The sequence below is a fragment of the Toxotes jaculatrix genome, chromosome 21, assembly GCF_017976425.1.
Source record: "Toxotes jaculatrix isolate fToxJac2 chromosome 21, fToxJac2.pri, whole genome shotgun sequence".
Classification (NCBI taxonomy): domain Eukaryota; kingdom Metazoa; phylum Chordata; class Actinopteri; family Toxotidae; genus Toxotes; species Toxotes jaculatrix.
Window position 1 is genome coordinate 7042054 of NC_054414.1, and position 27733 is coordinate 7069786.

The 27733-nt window shown below is 42.4% G+C and overlaps 1 protein-coding gene across 1 annotated transcript in view; it reads left to right on the forward strand.

The window, feature by feature from the left end:
- The first annotated feature begins 425 nt into the window (after nucleotides 1-425).
- shisa9a (shisa family member 9a) overlaps nucleotides 426-27733 on the forward strand; it is a 40415-nt gene continuing 13107 nt past the window's right edge. The window contains exons 1-2 of the mRNA XM_041029221.1: nucleotides 426-940; nucleotides 1728-1834. Of these exons, the coding sequence (XP_040885155.1) occupies nucleotides 426-940; nucleotides 1728-1834 (622 nt within the window). The remainder of the gene's footprint in view (nucleotides 941-1727; nucleotides 1835-27733) is intronic.

The window sequence follows — 27733 nt, forward strand, 5'->3', positions numbered from 1 at the left end:
CTCCACCCTCGGTTCTTCTATTCGCTCACTGCGCTCTCATCCTCGGTGCGGCTTGTGTCTCTGCCTACTCCTGTGCGTAAGAGCGCACCGATGGATATGTAAAGTGATGCACTCCTGAAAACGCGAAATCTGAGCCTGCCAATGCCTTTCTGGAAAGACGTATAGGGTGCGCAGCAGTGAGCGCGCGTTGGAGAGCAGTTAGTTAGATTACGTCAAGTTTTTTTTTTTTTAAATTGTGTCTTTGTTCTGTGTGTCTTTCTTTTGGATGATGATATGTTAGTAAAGATGTTCATCAGCGCAGATGACGGTGCGTTGCTATTTGGATGTATGTTTCTGGACTTTTCAGCATATCATGACCGTGCGCCTATTTTCCTCTCTCCAAGTCTTTTCGTTTCTGCATGAAGTTGAACGGAGGAGACAACACAATGAGAGGGAAATACTTTCTCCTCGGCTTCTTGTTGCTCAAACTTATGGCTCTGGTGTGCAAGGCTGACGGGGAGCCAGGACTGCTCGGAGGATTCGTAATGATCGCCACCTCCAACGGCTCCAGGGAGGAGGAGAGCGTGTCCGAGGAGACCCCGCACACGGAGGACAAGTGTCGGGGTTACTACGACGTGATGGGCCAGTGGGACCCGCCGTTCATCTGCAAAACGGGCAATTATCTGTACTGCTGCGGCACCTGTGGCTTCCGCTTCTGTTGCTCCTACAAGCACTCGCGGCTGGACCAGAGCACCTGTAAAAATTATGACACTCCGGTGTGGATGAAGACCGGACAGACTCCCTACAACAAAATGAACAAGATGCACGACAGCACCAAAGACAAGACGAACTTAATTGTTTACATCATATGTGGAGTAGTGGCCATCATGGCTCTTGTGGGGATTTTCACCAAACTGGGGCTGGAAAAGGCGCACCGGCCCCAGAGAGAAAATATGTCCAGGTAAGTCTCTCCCTCTCTTTCTCTCCCCCTCTCTTCTTCTCTCAGTGCGCTTGTTTACAAAGAGACTAGCAGTAGTAGCCTACGCACGCAGTGGTCTGGAGCGCGCAACGTGTCTTTCTTTTCCTCATCTGCCTCTGTGAATATCTATATAAGTATATAATAACAACAAAGAAACTTGTGATAATATAACATCATAAAGCTCCAACTTGCTTTAAATGCATTGGGCATATTATATTTCACACCCAGACTGAGGTTTCTGGGCTACCAGAACAACTTATGTCATTTTCTATGTTGAGACTCTTTATGGACAGGAGTGGATACTGCATGCTTTCTTCACTCCAGTCTATCTATCCATTGTGATATAACATTACGTGAGCCACTCTCATCAAGCGGGGGCGGTTTCTTTCACTAGAGTAAGGCGGCATTGCGCTCCATTGTGTACGTCTGCTTTGAGATCAGTGAAAAATGCTTTTATATACACCTTCATAGTGTAGTGTAATAGTCAAGAGTGTTATGTGCAATGACTGCTGCAAAAAAAACAACAACAAACAAACAAAAAAAAGCAGGACAAATGAAACCAAATCCTTTCCATTCATCAGGGAACCACATTTTTTACACACAGCTACACCTCACAGTTTCATGAAAAGATGCTGTGCAGCAGTGCAGCCCAACTGAATAATTAAATTAACCATGTTATGCACAATTCCTCATGTCTGCACCCCTCATCCATCACCGCCTCTCTGTCTCTCTCTCCTCTCCTCTCTTCTTCTCTCTGTCTGTCTAACAGGGCCGTCGCCAGTGTGCTGCAGGGCGGGTGTCCAGGTGAGCAGTATCGGGGGGAGGAGGCCCTAGGGATGCATTCGCAGCACTATGTTTCCAGGGCCACAAACCTCCGTAAGTTTATTTTATTTTTCATTTTTATTGTTATTTTTGTTTAAAATGTTCTGGGAGTTTTGGACAGCTCATTACTGGCTGTTGTGAACTGTGTGTATAACTTAGAGCAGCATACGGAAGTGTGGGTGGGGTGTGTGTCAGCAAAAAGCTGCTTGTTTAAAGTGAGTTGAATATGTCCAGGTTTGTATCAGAGGCCATTATGAAGGCATTTGGAGTGATGTAAGCGTGTGAGAGATTGGGATTAAATCAGTCATCTCAGCTGGACTCACCAAACTCATATCTGGCTGATGGTGCGTGGTCAGAAAATCCTCAAAGACAGAGTATGTGCAGAGGGAGAGCACACACATCCCTGCAGGCTTTTTCCTATTTTCTTTCAAATGACAGCGTTGGGTTTTTGTTTTATCTCACACAGGCCAGATATTCATCCATTTCATAACGCGCTAGAAAGAGAATATCTGCCTGCCTTTTCTGCTGCTTTTCAAATCCAACCGTTATTCAATGTTTTATTTTGGTTCGTGCCCACATGATATAATGAGAGAGAAAGAGGGAAGTGGGAGTGTGTGTGACTCGGTGAGGAAGTGGTGGTAGTGTGTGTGTCTGTGTGTGTGCAGGGGGATCTTGAGGGGGGTGCGGGGGGGTTGTTGGGAGTTTGCAGGGTGGTGGTGTTGGTGGTGGGGGGTAGAATGCAGAGCGTATGAATGCCATCTATTTCTGTTGCGTCCCGTGGGTTGCTACAGTACCAAGCTTCTTTGTGTTTTTAACACCAAAGATCAAACAGATGAATGCACACAAACACACACACACACTCAAATATGTACAGACCAGTACATACAGTGCATGCACAGACATCATACTCACGGAAACAGTCAGTACGCAGCCTTCAGATTCCCTCAAAGTTGCATCTCCAGTCCGTCTACTTCTAGTGCAAAAACAAAAAGAAGATCTAAGATGAATTTCACCATAGACGATGTGTTTGAGACGCAGAGAGATTGTACTCACTTTTGTCGTGTTAGAAGACTGTTTTTCCCTCGTTTCTTGTGTTACTATCAAGCTGTACATGAATGGCACCTTTTTCAATTCCATCTGACAGCAGATGAAATCCTCCTACATCAAAAAGACTGCATGTTGGCTTTTTTTTGAGTGCATTTCATCACGTTGGTGCATGAAAAAAAAAAACCCAAAACAATCTCACCATGTCATTTAATTTGGGTTTGAGTTTTTAAGTTCAGTTTTTATGAAAAATGAGAAGATTTACCAGTTGGATGAGATTATTTTGCAATTTTCCAAAGCAATTAAACTGGCATCAAGAATTCTGACCAAATTCACATTTTTTTTTACTACTACTATGATTCCTGATTAGTTTATAGCACCGGCAACATCCCCAAATCTCTAAATCTTTCTCCAGTTCACAGTTTATGCTTGGAAACCAATGACACAGATCTGGCTAGAAATTCTGGGAAGCTCTGTTAAGTGAGGAAGTGTACATGTAAGGAAGCATTGGGGGGGCTGAGTAACCACTTCTATTTGTGAGAATGAGATAAATATGTAATCCTACAACAGCTCCCCTGGCTAACAACAAGGTGACATAACCCTACTCAGCGTGAAGCACTACGCCCACAGACACCATCACCATCATGATGAGAGCACATCTCATGGATAAGGGGGAAAGAAAGGTTGCATTCATTAAAGTGGTTTGAGAGAAAGGGGGGTTCTAAGTCTCAAAAAAAAAGTTCTAGCAGGAAAAGAGATACATAACATTTGGAGTAAGAGCTGGTTTTCACACAAGCCTTTTTTCTCTCCTCTCTGTGGGAGAGATGAGATAGCGGGGTGGCCTATCACCTGAGTGGCCAATAGGACACTGCTGTGAAATAGCGATTATTCTTTGCAATGTGGAACCTGCTCCCCTGAACCCCCTAATCCTTTGGCTTGTGGGTAATCATGCGGAATGTTATTAACCTCTATGATCTGGCGGGATCCTCCCCGACAGCCACCTGATTGGTTTATGGGTCCCCTCAGTCGGAGAGGGAAGGCGATTTATCACGGGGGCACGGGGAGGGGGTTGCAGGAGAGGAGAGGAATTAGATATGGATTTGCTGGATATGGACATGTTATTCTTGTTTTAAGTGATTAACAGAAGATAAATTCACTGAAAATGGCGAGATGATTTTTCATTAAGCATGTCACTCTGAATGCGAAGGACGGATGAGGGAAAGACAGAAGAAGAATGAAGAGAGCGGTAATTGCAATGTAAAGATAAGTGTTTGGGTTAAAAGGGCCGTGTGCATGTGCACACGGTGTGCACGGAGGGAGTTTGTTCAGATATAGAGCAGGATTGTGCTAGAAAATCTATTTTTAGTGCAAACCACATATTGATTATAGCTTATGGCCAGATTGCCCTATTACTGGCATCAATGAATCTGGTCTGGCAGGTCTGTGCTGCTTATATAGGAGAAAATTCCTTTGGGCCTCATACGACTGTCAGTCACAGAATGCTATTTGTCTGTAAAGGAATCACTGATGACCAGCACTGCTGTATCATTTATATGGTATCCCCTGAGTGCATCTGCCAACAGAGGTATAGACCAGCAAGTGAAGCCGCTGTGCCCAGTGTGTGCTTTGCCGTGTCTTGATAAGTCATAATTGTTATCGCATGTGCCATGCAAGTGAGAGATGCACAGTATCAATTAGTAATACAAAAGCCTGAGGTTTGTGTTTGTTATGCTGGGGGCCCCATGGGAACCCAGCAGGCACCCCCGCAACCTGCTGCATATTAAAAATGGACACTTTGGTTGCTTTGTGAACCAGAACCAGCCAGCCCACCAATTCCCCAACTGGGCCGGCTCTCAGACTTTCATGTCATCTCAAAACCCAGAGACTTCGTTTGAATCCTTAAAAGGCTGAAACTCCCAGGTCTCTTCACTTTCAGCATCAAAGAGCTGAAGAGACAAAGACGGGATGAATGAAGGAAGAGGGGAAAAAGTGAGATCAGGGAGGGAGAGTGAACGGTACAAATAAAGCAAACATCTAGACCGATGGCAGCAACCCCATTTTTAAGCACTGAAGAACGGGGCTTTGCATTTGTGTTTTAAATTGGTTCTCTCTTGTTTGCTTTGCCATGGAAAAGTCTGAAAACATCTTGAGCCATTTAATTCAGACATAGTTTTGAATACTAGAAACTAGAAGACCTGAGTATTTAAGTCAAATTGACAAAGCTGCAGCTTATCTCGCTGTTGCAACAATTACTGTATAATCTAATGAAGAAGCCAGATGTGAAATCTAATTGGAAAAAAAAGTGGTTACGCTTGTGAATTATTACATTGAACACTTCCTCCAGACGTATATTGTTTAGTAATATTTAATTGTCATTTGGGCTATCACACTAAAGAGCTTTAGGTGGGCAGCACTATTAGTTTTATTAAGACAAAACACACACAGCTACGAGAACACATTCACACATATACACAGTACTCTGTATTCACAACTCAATTCACCATTTGCAGGCTTAATTACCTCCCCAGCAGTTATAATCTTTTCCTAAACATTCTGAGATGGGAAGGATGAAATTTTAATAGGTAATTGCTTCTGAGATTGCACAGGCACGAGAAAAGGCGCTGTCTGCAAAATATTCCAGCTCTGCCTTGTGACTGTGTATGTGTGTACAAATCTGTGTGTGTGAGGGGCGTATGCGTGTGCACAGTATGGAAGCATGTATTTGTGCACAGCGCAGGCCTGTCAAAAGGAGCTGTGCATATCCTTCGTTAAAAGTAGGTGACTGTGTGACCTTGTCTTCCCAGCTGTCATCTGAGCCTTCAGTGTGTCACCTCTGATTGCAGAGTGTCAAGAGTGGAAAGAGGAGCTTCAGCTAGTGAACCAACACGCAGCGGCGCAGGCCACAGAAACAAGCAAAGAGAGGCTGTGAAAGAGAAAATGACAGAGCTGGAGGTAGTTATCTGCGAGGCGTCACTCCAGCTCCCGCTCCGTTTGAAGCTCAGCTTCTGTCCTCGTGTTCAAACAAGAAAAGCAGGTGGAGTTGAAGTTCCGTCCCCGAGTTTGTCTTTCAGGCTCATAAACCGTTGGAGTGACAGAAAAGCTTCCACTATATCTACAGCTAGTTTTTCTTTGATCCAAACTATTGAGGAAAATGTTCTCTCATTCCATTTTTTAAAAAATTGACATGCTTGCATTCACACTGCCTGTTTACAAGAAAACAAAGCTTGTCACACACAGATACAGCGACACAGATACTCCAGTAACTTAAGAAACTCAAACACAAAAATGTAATATCTGCTATATCATCCTGGATTTGGCTGTACCACATGCCACCACACAGGTGTTTTTAACCAGAAAATTCAAATTTGGGCAAGAAGCAAACAAATGCAGAAATCAAAAAGTGAAATCAATCAAATTCTTCTCTGTGTTGTAACTTTGGCAACACAGAGAAGAACTGTCTGCACAAATCACCTTTTGTTCTTGCTGTCTCCTCTCCACATCTTGCATTTGAGGCTATTCACTTGCTCTAAATACCCCATCACTCCTAACAAATGCCATCACTTTCCCACATTTTCTACAACATCTTGGCGCAGTTATTCAGTGCCACACAAGCACTTGCATTGTTTTTACCATGAGAGTAAAGCAAAGCAGTAAATGAGGCTACAACAAGCAACAAGGCAAAGAAACAGTAAGTTACAGGCCCAGATTCTGAGAAACATCAGCCGCGACTCCTCCTCCTCTCCAGGGCCTCATTCCTGCACCTTCTCTCCGCCTAATTATCTTAATGTGAGGCCCCTCGGCAGCCCAAGGACACCATTAGATTCCTGTTTATTAGAGCTCTGGGGCCGCACAGCCGGAAAGCACCGAACAACGACAGACATTCACTCAGTTTAGGCACATAGGGAGGCCTGGGCCAGGGAGGTGTCAACACAGCCTCAGGAGGGATGGAGACTGGGACTGAGGACAAGCAGGAGAAAAGAGGCAAAAAAGATTTTGGAAAATGAGGAAAGAGAAATAGAAAAACTTGAGAAATAAATGTTTTTTTAGATTACTTTCTGAAATCTTAACAAAGCAGCATGTGACATGAGCTGTGCCATGGTTCTGTTATTGAACATCGGCTTCACTGTGGAAAGATAATGTAAACTGGAACAAGTGCTCACTCTGTGGACAGTTAAACACATCAAACAGTATTTTAAAGGGCAGAGAGAGAGAGTGGTGTAATGCATGCCACCCATCCTTTTCTGTCCTTAGTGTTTTGCATCTTGCAGTTCGTAATTTCCCATCTTGTCACTGAGGTGTTGTAATAAAAGAAGCAATAGGGATGGTGAATATCTTAACTTCTAATCAGCCGACCCCCCCTTCTCGACAACCCCCACCCTCCTCTCGAATATTAATCAGTTCATTTACTCCCAGGAAGCCACATCTTGCATTTGACAGGTAATTATGTCTGTGTGTGTGTCTGCGTGTGTGTGTGTGTGTGTGTGTGTGTGTGTGTGTTTGCAAGTGTCCAAGTCTACGTTCACTCACAAGCTCAACATATACGCCTGTGTAAGCTCATGCAAGCATATGTCAGCTGCAAAACTTGTGGTGCGCTTCAGTTAAATCCTGAGTGCAAAGAGCAATATTACAGCCATCTATCTTCATCCATTTCAGTCTCATTTACATTTGACTATCTGTAATGATACAGCACTCGCAGGCAGTCATGGGATAAGCACACAGACCTCCCATCTGTATGTTTGAACAGGTGGTTATCACCACTGGTTTCTAATTAACTGCTACACTGACTCTTCTTAATCGACTATTCAAATTAATGAGTCAAGCCTTTTGCAAATATTAGAATTATTTTCTGTCTTTTGAACTCACACAAAAATGTAATTATTAATAAAAACATAACTGTAAACAGTTTTCAAGATATTCTTTTTTTTTTTTTTTGTAATTCAGGCTGTGTTTAAATTTCAAGAGGTATTTGGCTCAGTGCATGCATCCTTAGATTTCTCATTGCAGTGGAGGAGCTGTTCAGGAAGCAGCTATGATCCTTTTAACAATAACAAGCTCACTGTAAGACATAGAGTGAAGCAATCACATAGTGGCATTATAAGTCTATTTATGCCCCCTAACATGTAGCTGTGTTACGCTGTGTGAAATCCCCAGTAATCTGCAGCTATTGTCACACAGTTTTCCTTTTTATACTATTTCTAATGGGGAAACAGAACTCTAATCTTCTATGCGGCCGACAATAATAGTATATATATATTCCTGCCACTCGCCAACAGTGTTCCAGCTGTGTTCTATTAGTATTCACAGTGGAAGCTCTCCTCTCATGGAGTACATCAGTGATAACCAACCTTGGGACTTGTATTGCAGGGGGCACTTCTGCAGTTGCCAGGGGGTACATGGGAAGACTATGGAGTAGTACAACTAATTTGACCCAAAAAAAAAAAAAAGTAAAATTGGAATCAGGGCAGCATGGTGGTGCAGTGGTTAGCACTGTCGCCTAACAGCAAGAAGGTTTTAGAAGGTTCTGGTTTGAATCTGGGCCAGGGTTTTTTTATGTGGAGATTGCATGTTCTGCCCGTGGTTGCATGGGTTTTGGCTTCCTCCCACAGTCCAGAGATATGCAGATTAGGTTAACTGGCCACTCTAAATTGTCCTCAGGTGTGCCAAAGTTGGCACCTGATGACCACAGGCTGTGATAGAGAATTCTTGAAAACTAGCTAGCAAGCAGAGAAGTAATGGAAAACAGCTGAAATGTGTAGTTCCTGCCACCTGTAGTACAAGCTTTCAGACTTGACCAAACCAACCCGAACACTGACAGTTCAACTGTGTAAAAAGTACTGTAACGATAGTGTTTGTATAGTGTTAAATGACACCCAGTTTAAAATCTCTATTACTGGTTGTGTCAGTGCAGCGGTACTTGAGTTCCTCTATCTGGGCTGTAAGGGCATATCTGAAAAAACACAAAAGACTGAGAACCACTGGAGTACATCTTATCGCACTCACAGCATTATAGGAGCTAAGCTGTGCACTGGCCACTCACTCCTCCATGTGTGAGCGTTTTGAAAGTCTTGGCTTTGGAAGAGAACAGTCTGTTTTGGATGAACAGGCCAACGCAACAGATCATTTCCCATGTCCCAAAAGTGCTGAAGGCTCTTTTTTCTTTTTCTCTTCCTTATGCACATATTATGCATATGGACACCAAAAAGCGCCCACACGTGTACGGTCTCCATATACACACATATATTCCATTCCAGGCTTGTGTTTCACACACGGCTCGAGGGCAGGTAGCAGATTTGCTTGGCTAGCTGACTGATGCCACCAGCGATGCTAAGTCACAGGCAGGGAAAGCTCATGCTGGGAGCACAATTGTGAAACCCCACCTTCCCCATGCACCATCCATGCCATCCCTCCCCACACATACACACCCATCACCAAACCCAGGGTGGCGGTCTTGAGAGAGCTCCACCTCTTTCTCTCTCTCTTGCCTGCGGGCTTCAGTATGGCCTGGCTCGCTCACCACCCTGCCCTGAGGAGGCAGGGGCACATTGGCAGCCTTCCCCACCACTCACCCTCCCATCCTCATGCATACATATGGACACATGCAAACACTGAAACACACAAACTCGTGGACAGGCTTACAGCCCCCGCTCCCACCACCCCCCATCCTGCTGGGCGCTGGCCCATGGATAGGGGACATGTGGCTGGGGCGAAATGCGTCACGATGCTGGGCTCTCACTCCGACAGATCTTGTGCCTGTATGCCTGCCTGCAAATTACCAGCCTGGAACGCCTCACAAAAACAGAGAAGGAGTTTTGTTTTCCACCCCTCTGATTGCAGCAATCGCCCTGCTCTCAGCTCTCCTTGGCTTTTCTCATAGCATTTCTAGTCTCTTATGGCTGTAGTTGGTCACAGAATCTGCTCTTCTCTCTACTCCTGGTGTTGTTTTTGTTGCAGTTTCTAGATGAGATTCTCTCCATTTTCCCCAGAGTTTCAGAAATGTGTCTGTGTGTGTGTGCAGCCATTTGCACTATATGTATGTAACAGGCTTAGAAGGCACTGAAAAATATGTTCACATTGTTGCATTGTATAGACTCTGTGTTGTGAGACTGGGAATGAGTGGAGTCTACAACTGAACAACAAATCTCCTTCCTTAGAGGATTCAGACCCTGAGATCAAACTTTTTTTTTTGTTTGTTTCAGGAGCTTTTCTTTGGGGAAAGGTCAAGTGTTGTCTTTATTTATTTCATCCACACAAAACCTGACACCGTTAGTGAAATCATCACACAGCCAGAATCACCTCAGTGTCAAAGAAGAGACTCAAGGAGAGCACACCAAAAGAATACTTAACTTTATCAGTAAGACTTTCCACTATTCTTGCTCCCAAACCTTTTAAAAGGCAGATCCACTAGAAACACTTGCACATAGTGTGAAATGTGGTTCAGAGAATATGGTTATGGAGCTTTCTCTGTGGGAAAAGGAAAGAAAACAGCTGAAGAGATAGCTTAAATTAACAACAGTTACAATGGATTGCAATGGTGACCCAGTTTCACAGCATTAAAGGAATAGTTTGACATGTTACAAAATATGCTTATTTGCTTTCTTGCCAAGAGTTAAATGAGAGAACTGATACCACTCTGATGTCTGATGTTATATATAAAACTACAGCCGGCAGCCAGCTATATTATCTTAGCAGAAAGACTGGAAACATGGGGAAACAGCCACTGGTTGCCTGGAAATCTCATGACAATGACAAGATTTAGGGAAGTCATCGCTTCCAGCCAGTTTTACGTTTCGGTTTTTGTACTAATTCAAAAAAATGAGACATAAAATGTTAATTAGTGAGCCTTATAGGTTTATAAGTCACTATAGAAATTCAAGCATGTTGAAAATTCCATGCATGCCATTAATCCTTCCACATAAATAAATAATATTTATGTGCATCATCAATTTCAAAGCTGATGGTTTAGATCCTTTCTTGCCACAAGTGAAGTGAACCTGTTGATTCAATATGGAAATCTGGATTGTTTTGCTGCCCTTTCACTGAGCACCATGTTTTGCCTCATTCATATATGCAAATGCACCATTTCAGTATCTTCTCATCAGATCACAGTCAGCAGCATGGCACTGTGTCTGCACACAAAGCAACTTAATGAGCTTCGTAATCCCAGCGGCCCTTACCTTATTGGAAAATCAGAGAGCACATTAATTTAGGTGGCTGCCCAGTAATGTATAATATACAGTACTGTGCCTGTGATGACGCATTCAACTTTTATTTAGCTCTATTATCGTGAGTAGAACTCCTGCATGGAGATTTAATACTTCCCTCGAGTGTCTACCACACAACCTATAATCATACAACTCTGTACATCTTAGAACATAGGGTAACCATCTTCGATCACACAAGAAAGGTACTTTTTCCACAGTAGAGAGATGGCAATTGCTGGCAGTGAGCAAAAGAATCGGAATTCGAGAGAAGCATAAGAGACAGACATCCAGAGGGAGAGGTACCTTTAGATGTCACTGTCAACCTCACCAGCAGGCAGCGATTGAATCAGTCCCCCCTCAGGAATCTTGGGAAATGGAAGCAGAGGGGATCTGAAACTGCCTCCCCCACCTCCCCTCCGATTCTGATATACAGAGAATAGTTGTACATGCCAAGTCTGAAAGATAGAGACAGAGAGAGAGAGAAATAAAGTGAGGGGGCAAAAATGAGATGGCCAGAGTGCAAGTGGAGGACGGGAGATGAGAAAAGAAAGATTGTGAAACAGAAAGAAGAATGGAGCCGACAGAGGGGAGGCTGAGTGTGTTTGAAGAAAGCTGGAGTGAGGAAATCTATACCGAGACCATCGATCTTTCAGGGCTCTCCTGATATGAAAGTGGGAAGGCACAGAGCAGATAGGATTCAGACAAAGCTCCCTGTTGCGTTTCACCTTCATGCACACAATGGCAACATGCTTCTGTTGTGGCAATGTGGCTTCGGCGATTTGACATTCATTTAGTCCTGAATTGGTCAAAAGCTCCTCTGAGTACAAAGTCCACATTTGCGGTTGCATCTGCGAGTTTGTTACATGTCACGTGTGAACAAACAGCATTGATGTGAATGTGGCAGGTGCATCAGTCTTGCATGGTATGGGAAGAAGATGAGACATTGATTTCTTATTTTAGCTGGTAGACAATGAGAAGTCAGTAGATAGGTAGGTAGAGAATTCAACAAAGGCACAGGGAGTGAGTGTGCATACTGCATGATTGTATGAATTTGGGCTAATTAGTACAAAAATGCTTGTCAGCAATTCTGAATTTGTTTTCTCTCACACACCGAATTATCATTTCTGCCAGCTTATTTTTAGGATTTATTACTACCTAGATCTTATTTGCATAGCTTTGGTCATCATTCGTGATGGTAATAATTACATTATACAAACCAAATGAACAGCTGAAATCTGGGAAACATGAGCAGTCACGTGCTCAGACTGGATTTAAACAAATATCCAGGGAGACTAATTTTCTTTGGAAGAGAAGTTGAAGGGTAAAATTATTACCCATACTGCCCAATGTAAATACCCATCACATGCACAATGATTTGTTTACTAAAAAAAAGTACACATTAAAAAAAAACAAACTTCCAACACTTTTCGAGTGTGCTCATGATGTATACATCCCTCCTACAATTAAACTTTGACCTCCTGTGTTTGCCTTAACTGTGCGCTCACCATTCTCCAGTGCAATGAGAGATTATTACCAATATTTTGGGTGTGCTCACTCTATGTTTTACTTCCATATAAAGTGGTTTAGGTAGGTACAACATGCCTGCTGCCATTTGAGTTTATTGCCCAACAGACTTTATGGAAATGTTGCTGTGTTCCTTCATCTGAGCAATTACTTTGGTAAGCACAATGCAAATCCTTCAGGTCTCTAAATGTCTACCATTAAATTAAAATGGTATCTGAAGAATTCACTGCAGCTGTGATAGTGTTTTATACATCTGAGAGACCAAGTTGTTTTAATGCACACGGCTAATAATTAAATATTCAAGGTTTGTGGCTGCTTGATGCTTTTTTATCTTTTTTTTTTTTTAATCTATTTTTAATTTCTCTGGGATTTTGAAAGGTCAGAACTTGATTCAAGTTAATTCTTTAAACGGAGAAGCCATTTAAAGAATTATTCAACTTTGTACCTCAAGTCCCTATGTATGTGCATATATGAATGTGTGTGTGCTTTTGTACAGTCGATAAGCCTAAATGTAAGATTTTGCACGCACTGCTTTGAGTGCAAACAGTTCACTTATCTGCCTGTCTGCTCATCATGTTATTTCAGCATCACACTGAATTTCACCTTGCTGTACTTGAGTTATTTAGTCCAGCCGTATGTTTGTATTGATTTTAATCTCCACTCTCAATACATCCCCCACCGCCAGCCACTTCCTCTCCGCCCATCCCATACTTCTTTCTCTCTTTCTCATCTTCTCCTCCTTTCTGATTGTGTACATTGTTTCGCCAGGCTCTGTGTCGATCTAAGATCAACAGTTAAAAGCCACCAATGATGTATAATTCATTCCACACAGCTTTGCCTGCACAAAAGATTACATTTAGTTATGAACTGCCTCCCCTGATCCACAATATCTCCTGGTGCCTTGCTAACTTATAATGCATCTAACACTATTCCATGTTCTTTTGCGTGTGTGAAAACAAGCTACATTTTCTTTGTAATGTGTTGGTTAAGTTAAGCCAAATCTCTCAGGAGCGCTGCTTGATTAGGAAGTTGTTCATAATATGAAAAGCTTGATTAGTTATTAACAACAAATAAGGTTTTTGAATCATTAATTATATTTTTTTATCATGTCATTATATATCATTACAGTATGTGTTTGTCATATCAGTTGTGGTACCTTCATGTGACTACTGTAAACAATTTACCTTTTGTTAAGCCTTGCCTACTAACAGTGATTGTTGAATCATAGCTTAACAACTATTCCTGCCCTGGGACCGAAGGTGTAAATTAGCTATACAGCTGGTGTTATGGTTGTATTGTGCACGGTCCCTGTTAAATAAACTAATAAACTAAACTAAATGGTAGGCCTGTCAGACTTTGGATTTCTGTGTGTGGGGTTGTAATACGAGAGATTCCAGTGATCTGGTCCAGGGCTCTGGATTTTATGAAGTCTGTAGACGGTTTTACACGGAAACTGCAGCAATAAAGGGCAACTGGGAATTGGTGACAGCTGAGTGAGGAACAGACTGATGGCTTTGGATGGAAATTGTGTCACATTGTCATTTTGTAGAATTGTCCATAAAATTCTAAACAGGTGCACAGAGTGTCTTTTCATGATGCTGTGTGGCTGATCAATAATACTGATTAAATCCTGTTTTGACACAGTTTGTCATGAGTGACAAACCCTATGGTGCAGCATAAGAGGCTACTGTGTACCTACAGTGTTAATTCTATGCGGAACTTTGTGAATAGCCTCGTGTTATTGCTGCTACTAGCTGCAGCCAGCAAGCCTGGAGTAAATGTTTTAATACCAAGTGGTTGACTTCTGATTAAATTTGCAACACAAGTCTTAAAATTTTATAGAATACTATCGGTTTAAATATCAAAATACAGTTGTGAAACTGCAGCACAAGCCTGCTTTGCCAGCCACCACTCTGTCCAGAACCACCTTTACCATCCCAGCATTAGCTCAGTCCTAAATTATTTACTGTTTTCTTATCGTGTTTGCCAACTGACATCTCAGGCTTCTCCATCGCCACATCCACACTCCTACACTGTCTACCCATCTGTGGTGGATGGAATTCCATGACTGCTACATCCACGAGCGGGGCCATCGCTGCAACATTTGTTTATAGCTGCGCTTATTTATTTTCTGGGATGAATTGCTAACAGCAGGCACAGGCCACACAGGTTGATGGAGGTAATAAGCAGGGGAGGGAAGAAGGAAGCAGGAAACAAGAGAGGAGAGGGAGAGACAGTGAGTGATACTAGCTTAACCGTGTTTTTATGGAGGATAATTTTCCTCCCCAGAAGGCAGTGATTGGCATTAATTACCTAACAGGTGCTAACAGCGATGAATCTCGTAATTAACCAGTTTAGATTTAGTTCATTTGGGAAGACATGAGTATGAGGCAGTGGGTGCAGAAGTGTTTGTGTGTGTGAGCATGTGTGTGATTGCATGCATAATAAAACAAAAACAGAGGTGAGAGATAAAGTGGAAGATAATGTCAGAGAGAAATATACAATATTCATGTAAGGTAAGAATGCATGCACATGTGTGTGTATTTCTAAGCCTGTGCTGTCCTTCTATCCTTTTGGTGCCTGTTTCAGGTAGAGAACTCCAGACTAAGAATTTCCTTAGTCTCTATTTCAGTGTGGGATATCTGTGACTCATTTTTGTCTAAATGCAGTTGAGGAGGCATTTCCACCAGGAGAAAAATACATTTCCATGGGAAACCCCTCATCAGTCTGCAGATACTACTGCTGTATACATGACCTAATGCAAAGACTAGTGTTTGCTAGTGTTGCTTTGGAGCTACACTGAGGTTGATTGATTAAGTGTACATATTTCTAGTAGTTCGTTGCACGTCGTTTGGCCTTGCAGAGCAGAGAGAGTGTTTTGTCTGTGCGTGGAATATAGAAGATGGTTGTACAAATATTTTACTGTAACATGTAAAAATGGACCCTTCCACTACATTGGCAACCACGGCTGCAACTAGCGATTATTTTCAACATTGATTAAGAAAATACTCTCATTTAAAGCTGGGACTACAGAATCACATTTTTTGCATGAGAAATGATTGAGTCAATTATCAAAATAATATCTATACATAATAATTTTCCTGGTTTTGTTGGGTTGTGGTTGGCAGTTCTCACCATCTTTAATAGATCAGGGAAACATCTGTCTCAAGCCATGATTGCAAGCCTACAGCCAACAATCATGCCACATTCAAAACCACTAAGGTTATTCATTTGCCCTTTCCAACATTCAGTTACACTTACTGATTCGATTACACTGACTAACACCAACTGATGCACGAAACACCGGTCTTCCACACACATGCAGTCACGTGACATATAACTTGTTAGAACATACAATCTGTGTCAAGGCAGAGATTGTTCCAAATAAACTGGCAGCTCAAGAGAAATGTAGCCAACTGTTTGTCCCCTCCGTGCCTCTCGCTCAGGGCTCTGGGTTAGTTTTGGAGGGCTGCTGGCAGCGCCCAGCGGGATAAGGTGGTGGGAGGGGGGGGTCGTCCATATGGGGATTTCCTTATGACCCATTTCTTACCCCCATGCTGTTGTACAGAATCCATCTCTCGCCTGCCTGCCTGTCTGCCTACCTCACCCGCTCTGCAGCATTCGTCAGGGAGAAGGAGGTGTCTTTGTCTGCTCGCACTGGTTCCCTCACACTCCCTGTTGCCAAGACACAGAGCGGTGCAGAAGAGCCGACAGTTACATTGCCACTCTGCAGGACCACTGCCTTGCACGGACCATCACATGAATGCAATCAAATAGCATTCAGCAGACATACAGTACAGTATGTACATGACGCAAAACTCCATGGAAAAATGAAGGTACTGACATGGAAAGAAGCTCTAAACTGTTGCACAAATGAATGCTCTTCAGTGCAAACACCCATGTGCACCACATCATTAGAGAAAATGTGGAATAGCATGTAAACTCATGTAATAGATCTCCTCACATTCATCACTATATGCTACCATTTCCGTTGTTCTTTATACAATTTTTCCAGCCAGTGACTCTCTCACAAAGACACCCCAACACACAGGCACATTCACACAGAACACTTTACACAGTACACAATGACGCACACTCACACACTGTACACTTTGCACCCTGCCAGTGCTTGTGTTCTCTTGCTTACAAATGGAGCGAGGCAGCCGGTCTTTCTTCAGTAACCTACTTTTTCTCTCCCCTCTCCTTTTTCACTTGCATCCCTAACTCACTGAGGGAGTATGGATGTCTTGCTCGAGTCGATTCCTGCAGCGTGGGCCATCAATAAGTGCTGTATTTAGTTTATATCTCTAATAATAGAACGTCACTGAGGCATCTTTGTGGATGAATAGACGGGACCCCGGGTGGAGTGTGGGATTCACTCGCGGGCTAATCTGTCCCTCTTAGTGCGGAGATCCCTCGGGGCCTCTCCGAGTTTCCTGAAATAATATTCCTCTCCCCCCAAATTTGATATCTTTCATGAGCTGGAGGAAAGCAGGAGAAAAGTATCAGATGCCCCTCTGGATATGTGTCTGAGTGCAGTCCAAGTGTGCTGACCTGCTCTTTGAGCTGCAGCTAGACAAGAAGGGAGAGAGACAGGCAGATAAATACTCAGGATGCTTTTGACAACAGATGGACTGAGAGAGCAGGGGATTGAGAGAGAGGAGGAGGCACAGAGAGAAAGAGAAGACAGATAAACAGGTACACAAATAAACAGGCACACAGATAAGAGTGTGTTGCCTACCATGTGCTGATATCAGACAGGCATATGGCAGCAACGCAGAGGCAGGCAGAGACAGAGGGAGAAGAGAGATCACTCCAAACACCAACCCTCTCAATCTGGCCCTGCGGTAGCCTTTCACCCTCTAGTAAACTAATGCCACAACAGTAAAGCATCCAATCACTTTAAGCAAATTATGCTTTCACAGCCCAGTAAGGAGCACACACAAACACACGTCAAAGAACATTTCACAGCCACGGTGAAGCAAAAACCTGCCATCAGATTGCCCCCAGCGAGCAAACAGAAGGCAAAACCAGTGCTTTTAGCTAAAGGAGGAGAGAGGCATGAGACAGATTATGTACTTCACAGATGGAGCGATGTGCAGGATGCAAGGCTATTCTGCGATCTCGCTTTGAGTTACTTCATCTTTGATGTGTTGTCTTGTGTTTTTTTGGGATGGAGGGGGGCACATGAAAGAGAAACACAGAGAGGGACTGATTATGATTAGAATGTTGTTGAGGAAACTTCTAAATTTCATAAACAAATTACGTCTCTAGATAATGATAAAGCATCATGCTATCGAGCTGTTGTGCCTCGAGCCAACTCCAGAAAGTATGTAACAAAGGGTTATTTGTACTGTAGCTCTCTAGATGCACACCTGGAAGCCCTTTCTCTCCTTCTTCACCAAACAAACAAAAGCCTGTTAATTGCAGTCAAGGATTGATTAGATTGTTCTGATGCCACGTGAACTGCGTGCGGCTTAAGTTGTTACTGCTTGCACTTAACGCTGCGGTCCATCTGAATTCAGCAATTATTGTTGTGCATTTCTCATCCTGCTGCTGCTGGCTGCAGAGGGATGAGCATGGAGAGATCTGCCTACTGCCCTGTCTTGTCTTCCCAGGCCAAGAAAAGCCCCTCACAGCTGTGCTCCGACACTTAAACCTGCCAGGGATTCAGCCCAAGGGCCAGGTGCAGCAGACTAAAGCTTTTAAACATAAAGCTCCTTTTCAGCGGAGCCAGAGGAGCAGACTGTGGGTCAGAAACTGCAGGGAGAATAAATTCTGAGGTTACACTTAATTAAACACTATCAGCTATCAGAATCCTGCCTTCAGTCTGGCTCGTGTGTTATAACAGAGGCTGCTGGATTAAGTATTAAGGTGAGGACGATATGAGAGTTTAGCCTCTATTAAAAATAGATACCAGCTGTTTTCACAGCTAACAGGAAAATGTAAAATGTAAAATGTATTTTTAACAAAATAATCTAAGCTCAAATGTCCACTTACTAGCTTTTGAAGTGTTCAACTGCATCTCATGGTCTTCATTGATGTTGTTTTCGGGACTTTTCAGAGAAAATATTAATTTTTTTTTTAATATGGATCAAACTCCAAAAATACTGGATCCTACATTTGTCATAATCCATCTGGGTAGTGTCTTTCATGTCCACTTTTTCCAAAATTCACACCTGCACATCATAACAAAGGCTTTCAGTTAAAATGTATTAGTTTAAAAAATAACCCTGAGGATGTTGTCAGGGTTATACTCCCTCCAGAGCCACAGAAGACATTATACAACTTTTCCACAGTCTGAGTATAACTCCTTGTGACAATTAAACTGAAATGTGTAAAATCAATGGAGCTCCCTTTAATTCTATTCCAATTCAAGGATACTGAGTACAATTCTGTATATTGGACTATTGCTAATTACAAAGTTAATTCCAGGGTAATATCGCATTCCTTCAGTTTAAATCACATATGTTTTCCTTTACTTCTGTCATCATAAATACCATAACTACCTGACAGGCCCTCATAAACAACCGCTGGAAAGCAGTGTCCTGCCTGTCTCTCTGCTGTTGTATCTGGGTCGGCACCGCTGACATGTTGTCAGAGGTGTCAGCCCCCCGTGGAGACACACATCATTATCATCACCATCTCCCACTGCCTCCCTCCCTTATCTGTCTGTCTCTGTCTGTGTCTCTTTGTCTCTAGCAGTATGTTGCCCTCAGTTGATGGAGCGGCAGTCCCACTGCTGACTCATAACTCTGGAAGAGGGGGAAACAGTATGGCCCAGTAAATGAAGGTGGCACTGCAGTGGTAGCATCCTGCCAATCAGGACGCTCAGAAACACAACAAACGAGCACTTGAAAAAAGAAACTCAGAGGGACAAGCAAGACAAAGTTAGAAAGGGGACAAACATGAAGGACGCTAACTTTTAAAACTGGCCTCTTTTTCATAAACAATCAGGTCATGACTTAAAATGGAACATTTATCTGTGAGAGAGACAGAAGATCGTTGAGAAAAAACAATAGGCCCAGATGTTATTACGGATGCTCTGTTTCCTTGAGTGGTGCTCCATCATCATGATGAATAAGGGTTCCTCCTTGTCAATCATGTGCTTTAGTGGAGCAGGTATTTATTTCTCTGTTTCCACTGTCTGCTTGTCTCTCTCTCGCTCTCTCTGTGGCCCGGTGACTGATGAGCTCTGTCACAGGGAGGAACACCCAGTCTGCAGCCACCGGAGATGACTGCCCCAGGCACTTATGAGATACAATCATGTGATAGACACCTGAATACTGGCATTTTAAAACACCAAGGAGAGACAATTTCTTTGAAGTCTTTTGGGAGTCACAGGAAAAAATGCTTACTGGCTGAAAAAGCATTTAGTAAGGAGAAACAAAATATGTCTGTTTTCAGGATTAAATTTGGCCTCTTATGACTGAATTGTTTTTCTCCTTTTCTGAAGTTCAAAATCTTAATACTTCACTACGCAGAACCCACTTGAATAACTTTTATGAAAGCCATCATGAGAGGGGACTGCAGTTGCATCCCTAAACATGTACCCATGCACTCATATGTGTCTTGCTTTTCCACCGAATATAGATCTGATACGCCAGATTGATATTGTGTCAGAGTCTAGCGTTATTAATGGGATTGGGATTTGGCCAGGTGTGACAATGGGTCCACATTAAATACAGACTCTTTGTCAATGTTGTTCAAACAATCAGTTATATTTATTAAGTTGTAGCTTTCAGCACCAAAGCCTCATGTTACCTTTCATAAAATAATCCCAATGAGTTCCACTCAATATGGTGCACAGATTTTAAATATGGGGAAAAGAGAGCACTGGTTTGGGGTTGGGAATTGATATTGGCAACTACCCTGAGCTGAGGTATCTGTTAACTGGTAAGAAATAAAGTTAGATCAAATATTCCCATTCCCATCAATCATTACATTGTGAGCATTTTCTTCTGAGGTCATCATTTTAGCATTAAAGTTACAGTAGTATTGCACACCTTAATGCCCCTAGCCTGCCATGCCACTGATGTGTTAATCAAAGCATATACTGCTATTACACTTTGCACAATGAGAAACAAGATCAGTGTGCTGCTGATTTCTGGTTGACTTGATTTCTTGGTGATGTGAAATTGCAGTTATTAGACAGTGCTTTGCAGCTTTCTTTCCAAACAACTTTTTTTTTTTGCACACTCTGTTTTCTACCTGGTGTTCTCCCACACATCTGTCAGCACTCAGCAGTGCAGAGGACTTATGGTTTTAAGCATCTGATAAACAGGTCTTGTTATCCGGAGGTGTTATTTTGCATTTCATTTGGTCTGATGCCCTTCACGTGTGAGTTGTTTCCATCCAGTCGTGCAGTGTACTGTAGATTCTTTTCTGTTTAAATATGAGTGTGAAGTCAGTTGCAATGACACATTACAATGCTGTTACAACTGGCTGCCCCCATCTGCCACAGTTTAGGCTTGGATACAGATAAAAATCTGTAAGATAGCTATCGTTGTATACAGTATGCATTAGAGGGAAATTAATGTTCAGAAGTGTCTCATGGGACAGTGATGGCTATTATCAGAACTCTTATGACACTGATACCGTACTTTTTTTCTTTATTGCTTACCTTTAAAACATAACTCCCTTGGAGCGAGATATTTCTCGTTTAAACAGCTATCAGGTCTTTAGAAATACCAGAGTGATATCTTGCTATCGATTCAGTGACTAGCTTTAACAATGTCCTGTGAGACCCAAGTCAATTCATTGTCCTGTGACAAGACAATACAAGAGGGAGATAGCTGTTGAATCCTCCTGCAAATGCTCCACTGTGAATAGGAGAGAAAAAAAAAATAAAGGAACAATAGAAATCGATAGCTCTTCAAAATGAGGAAGGTATGACGGAAGGCTGTAATCATAAAAGGGTGCAGCGGAAGTCATTGTGCTTTCAAAGGCTCAGGGAGGAACAATTAAGGGTAGATAAGCTATTCTTTCTGCTATCATTTCCTGCCGCCATTTCCCATGACAGACTTTTCAATAATACGGTTTCCCTGCATCACATTCCTATCTGTTTAATGGTCAGCCCTCATGAGAATTACTCAGAGATATGGGATTGGTTTTGGAACAGAGTTGGCTGCACACATTTCTCTGTATCTCTCGAGCATTTCACGACACACTCTCTCCGTCTTGCCCCCCCTCCGAGCTCTCTCTCGCTATCTCCTCCTAAATGGGAGTGTACTGAGGAGCTAATGAGCGAAGACAAAGTTAGCAGCATATGGTGATGATAATGAGATGAACAATGTTTGGAAAACAAGGCCATATATAAGACTGAGAACCTGACACATTGCTGTGGAGCAGACAGACAGTGTTGCATATGCTCAATGCCATACACAGCCTTACGGCTAAGCTATACAAGATATATTATTCATGACCAAACACGCCCAAGTCCTTAAGGCACAAATGAATGCTGGTGTCAGTGACACGCCTTTAAAATAATAAGAGCTTCTTATCAAATTGCACATGCCTAGATTTGCCCCCAAGTGTTCATGCAAGTTCTCATTTTGTAGTTCTAAAACCTATTGTGTTGCTAAACAGCTGAGTCCTGCAATCTAAAGCAGCAGCTCCCACTGTGCTCAAAACAAGATATATTTTTTTTAACACTATTACCTATATAAAAGTGGATTTTGTTTAAAATTCTCATGCAGTTGAACTGTCATATCCTCTGGCAAATGCAGCCTCTGGGGTGCAGGTAGCCCTGGTTGGGAATCACTGATCTAAAGGCTACTCAGTGACTTTTGAAGCACCTCTAAAATCTGTGAGCTGTTTGCTTGACTCTCATGAAGCTGGCACTCTTTCAAGGTGTAAGCATCGGTGTCAAATAGTTTCTGTCTGTGAGCTTTTTGGCCCTTACACTTCAAAACTGCCACCCTCTGCTGACAGCACCAGCAGGTAGCAAGACCCATGGAGCCTCGGACATCTGTTCTTGTCTTGCTTTCCATCTCTCTCTCTCATGCTAGTAAACTTTCTTGTTTATATATCACAAACATCTGATGAATTTTCTCCCTCATGACCACTAATCACGTAGGTCTGACCAGTTCACCTCAGGCTCCAAACATACCGTCTTTGCTCAAGCCTCCCCATGAACTCATTCACCTTACAACCCTCCATACAAAGTGGATTTTACACCCGGCTCCTGGCGAAATTCCAGTGTGCTCAACAGTCACATAACTAGGCTTCTGCTCACTATGTGATCCTTGCTGTCCTCCATGCTGCAGGAGAGCGATACGGACCGAAAGGATGAAGTCAAGACATAAGTGGTGCTTATGTACTGTAAACAGACAGAAGGGCAAATAAAGAGGAAGCGCTCGACTCCCGCCTCAAACAGGCTCACACATAACCTTCTTACCATTTTCAGTGTGACTAAATATGCATATGCAGAAAAACAGAGAGGACCCCACACACTCCTACTCATGGCGAAGGATGTGTGTACACTGTCACATGAGGGTGAATGATCTGGACAATTCAAGAGCTCTTACAGCTACAGAAGAAATACAGAAGACTTAATGCTTAGGAGAATGATTTTTCTAGTCTCAGGAAGCCTTTTTTTTCTGGGCACGGCTTTCATTCGACGGTTCTCAACTAATATCACAAAGGTATTTACTGTCGCTCCCATTTTTACAGAACAAAACATACAGCAGCTTTGGACAACTGTGCACGTCTCATCTTTCATTGTCAGGCTCTATTTACACAGGTTTTCATCGTAGGTGCAGACTTCTGTGTCAACATCTATTCAATGTCAAAATGTCTTGCTCGGCTATACCCAAAGATGACTCATAAAATTGCCTTTTTACTAAACTAGAGCAAGTCGTTCAATAAAACATGTGTGCTTTTTTGACAATGCCTGACAAAGCTGTTAGGATGTGACCCAGAACAAGCTCTGAAGAGGCAAGCAGACACGTGAAGAATAAGTGGAGAGAGATGAACAGACAGACCGACAGAGCAGCAGGCAACATAACATAGGTTGCATAACAATGACTTTTTCAGTACAGTACAGCCGGCCTGCCTGTTGATATGTGGGCGCGGGTGACTGCGGGACAATGTGAACTCGCCGTGTGCTGCAGAGCAAATACTACACGAGAGAATACTGTTGCCATGACAAGAGAGAGGAAGAGAGAGATGGAGAGGGTTGAGTAATGACAGAGAGGCAGTTTTGCAGCTGAAGGAAAGAAGAGGGTTTATCCATTTGCAGAGTGAGGAGAAAGAGGGAATAATAGATGAGTCAGCTGCTTACAATTTTCAGCGCCGAATCAAACAAGCAGTGAAATTACACTGTACAGCCAGTAGCAATGGAGCCAGGCCAAGCATGAGATAGAAGCACTCCTACATACATGTGCTCTGGCTCTCTCTTGATGTCTCTGTCTCCCTTTATGTTTTTTCTTCATTTTCTTTTGTACGCACACACTACTATACAGTACACATCAAGGGACAGAGTTGACTGTATTGTCCCCCTCCCCTCACACACACACACACTTTGGTGTGCAGCAGAGGAGAATATCTTCTTGTCTGGGACATGACAAAAGCACAGATACCGGTTCTGCCCCAGGAGGATTGCCTCTCGGCTCCATGCTGGATGTCTGGCTTCCCACGAGGGAGACAGTGCGGCTTTGAAATCACTCAGTGTTTTGGTGCTGTATGACTCTGCCTCTGCAGTGTTATGTAGTGCACACTCACGTTGTGCGTTGCTGACTGCACTGTCTGTTACCTGGTGGTCATAAGCTCATCATCCACATGCTGTCTCATCAGTGCAGTCACACTTAGTGTAATCCTGACATTCCTGCACCATTGCCCTGCAGTGTGAATTCACGTAAATGTCTTTTTCTTTAATGTTAAAAATAAGGTTCAAACTGTGGCATACATTTCAGACCAAATGCAATGCTTTCCCCAATAAACCCTTAAGTAGTCCTCTATGATGACTTCATATAAATAAATGCCCAGTTTCCTCCTGTCAGTGACTCATGCAACGTAGCAATGATTCAGCTTTAAGCCAATTTACAGCCACTTTTACAATATACTGCAAATAAGTAGTGTTGTGAGTGGTTGAAAAAAATGATATACAGAAAGGGATAAATCTTTCATATTGGTCAGAAGTAATCTTGCACAGTCAGACGTCCATCTTGTCAAGCTCACAGAGGTCTGAGGAAAATCATAATAAGTGACCTTTAGAAGAACTGACTGTGAGACAGAAAACAGCCACCGGTGGAAACAATAAACCTGGATTGATTCAATTATAAGTCAAGCCACTGATTTCATATTTCAGAGGGAAAAAAACAGCAAAACAATTCTTTCATTTAAGTTTCTGTACTTTTTGTGACATGGCATTAATTGAACATGACTCCCACTCAGCCAGCACTAAATATAAGTTTTTCAGGTCTGTATTCTAACCCTAACACTTCTGAATTAGAATTTTAGTATGGCAAAATGTTTTTCTCATTTTTCACATGCAGAAAAAAATGCACAGATGTTATAAACCAAATGCAGAATTGAATACAAGCTAGTTTGCTGTTGCATTACTTGATCGCTTGTGCCTCTGACCTTTTCAACCAAAACTAACCTTTGAGCTTGAATTTCCTTGTTGAGGTGTTACTTTAGCTAGCACACTCTAGCACCCATTATACCATCATTACAGACAAAGAACACAATGTCAAACTCAAAGCTCAACAGTCAAGAAATAAAGTGAATGGCGCATTAACCTTCCTAAACCTTTCACCAAACAAGCAAGCAATGCATTAATCAGGGACAGGACAAAGATACATTCTCCTGAACAACTGCAACAGCCAAGTTTTCAAGTTACCCTTAAATATTTGTTGATATGAAGAGCACTTTGATTCCACATGACTGAAAAGAGAGATGGAGAACCTGGATGAAGAAACCTGGAGGATAGCCTATTACTCAACACTTTAACCGTACAAAGACTATAAATAGAGAAAAATGCCCCATGCTAGGTGAACAATCTCCAAGAGGATTAAGATATCATGTTACAATACAATTTAAATGAAACCAGCATCTTGCAACTGAAAGATTAAGCTACTTTGTATGATGTTAACACTTGACTGAGCGTATTATTCATGTCAGCTGTACACCTATCTAGAGTATTTACAGTGGACTTGTAACTTAATGTGCTGTAGCTTTCCCAGTACCTCACACCTATGATTTTTTTGCAGTGGGACCCCTGCTGCACCAATGCAGTCTCATTGAAATGAATGAAGAAGACTGCATATTTAGCCACTTCTTCTATTGTGTAAAAGTCCTCTTAAAGGATTACATTCCCTTACAGGATTAAATCCGCATTCGACAATAAATATGTTCAATAGCATCCAAAATGGCTACTTCAGGGACCACAGACAAGGTTTATTTCCACATCCTGTCACTGCTAAGAGGCTGGGCATCACTGTCTTTAAAATAATTCATGGCACGGCAGTGTTAGAGTCCATATAAGTGAAAGGCAGCAAGATTTAGAAGACTAAATTCCCAGGTGCAGGAGTTTTATTAACAGAGAAGACTAGACTGCCACTTTTAAAGATCTCAAGCATCATCAGTCACTGAAAATTATTCAACATGTTTTTAAGCGGTTGACAATATCTCCTACACGAGGTGGTGGTAATAGTTACTAAAAACTGCAGATTATGTAATCAACTCTGTTTATTCATTTGTCTGTCATAAACACACACTATCTGCCAGACTGTCCACTTGGTTTTAAAATACATTTGGCAACATGAAATTTTGACAGAAAGTCTTTCCTCTAGCACCACCATCAGTCCAAGCTTTCAATTTTCAGCTGAACACACCGTGTCTTCTGGCCTTTTCCATAAACTCAATATCTTCTGCACATGCTCCCTACGTGAAGAGACCCATTGATTTTGTTGACCTCATGACCTTTCGCCCAGCACTTCAAACAGCTGTCATCTCTCCAGAACTGCTTGGCTGTGTCAGCACAAAATAAGTGAGATTATGAGACTGGGGGAGGTTTCTGTTGGGCTCTACTGAGCCACGTTTGTGCCGGATTCCTTCAGTTTCTAGGATTTCTATCTCAATTTAGTACATTGATTTTTTTCAATGAGCTCTGAGTTGTTGTCTTAATTGTAGATTAGGATGTAGAGGGGTATTGCTGTGGGATTTGTTTCTCTTTATTCTCCATTTTGATCAACCCAAAACCTAAAAACAAAATAAGCTTGTAATTGTCATTACTGAATCCCAGCTGTATCCAATTTACTCTCCATTCTTTGTATTGTGCTGCTGTCCTAATCCTGGGGAAAAAAAAAAAAAAATCCCAAAAGCTGTCGTGACCTTACAGAATCAGTTTGTTTTGGTTCAGGCACCGTGACCAAACCGGCAGAGTTCAACTGCCACCCCCACCACTCCCACCGTCATCCTGACAGGAATCCTGGTGACAGCTGTCAGTCATCCAGGTGAATGGGTTCATGGCGTGATAAGTCATCCAAGGTGCTGTGTTTGTTTTAACTCTGAGCCTCTGAGTGCATGTGATCTCTTTTACTTAGATCACAATGCAGAGATGAGGGGGTTTTGACAGAGATGGATCCTGGATCAGAATAAAGTAGTAAAGTAGAACAATAGGATGGAAGTAGTATAATGATTGGATTTTTCTTTGTTCAGTCTCTCAAGTCTGTATGCGGCGAGGTGGGCAATTATTCATATTTTGGCTTAAAATCCTGTCATCTTTGTCACCCTTGTCAAGCTACTGAACATGTCAGGAGAGCTTACAAAGTATTTCTGTGAAGCTTAAATAATTATAGTACTTTGTAAGCAAACAGGAGCAAGCAGAGAAGATTGTAGACTTTTTCCTCAGTTAATACTGGAGGCGACTACAGGAGAATGTTAGTGTGATTCAAAGGGAGACGCAGTACACAGTATTAATTCTTGTCATGGTTTTTAGAGGCACTAGACTTGAACTGACCAAAAAAGCCTCTAAAGGGACAATTAGTATTGCAAGTTCTACTGACTGGAACACTTACACTTTTGTGTTATAATGTAATAAACAGCAGAAAATGCTCTTCCCAGAATGGATACAGAGCGTCCAATAAATCTACTGGTATACTTATTATAACCACAAGCCCTAACTCTGAGGGCACCGCTGCAATTTCTTGTATGAATCACCGTCCTCGCTGAAAGCCTT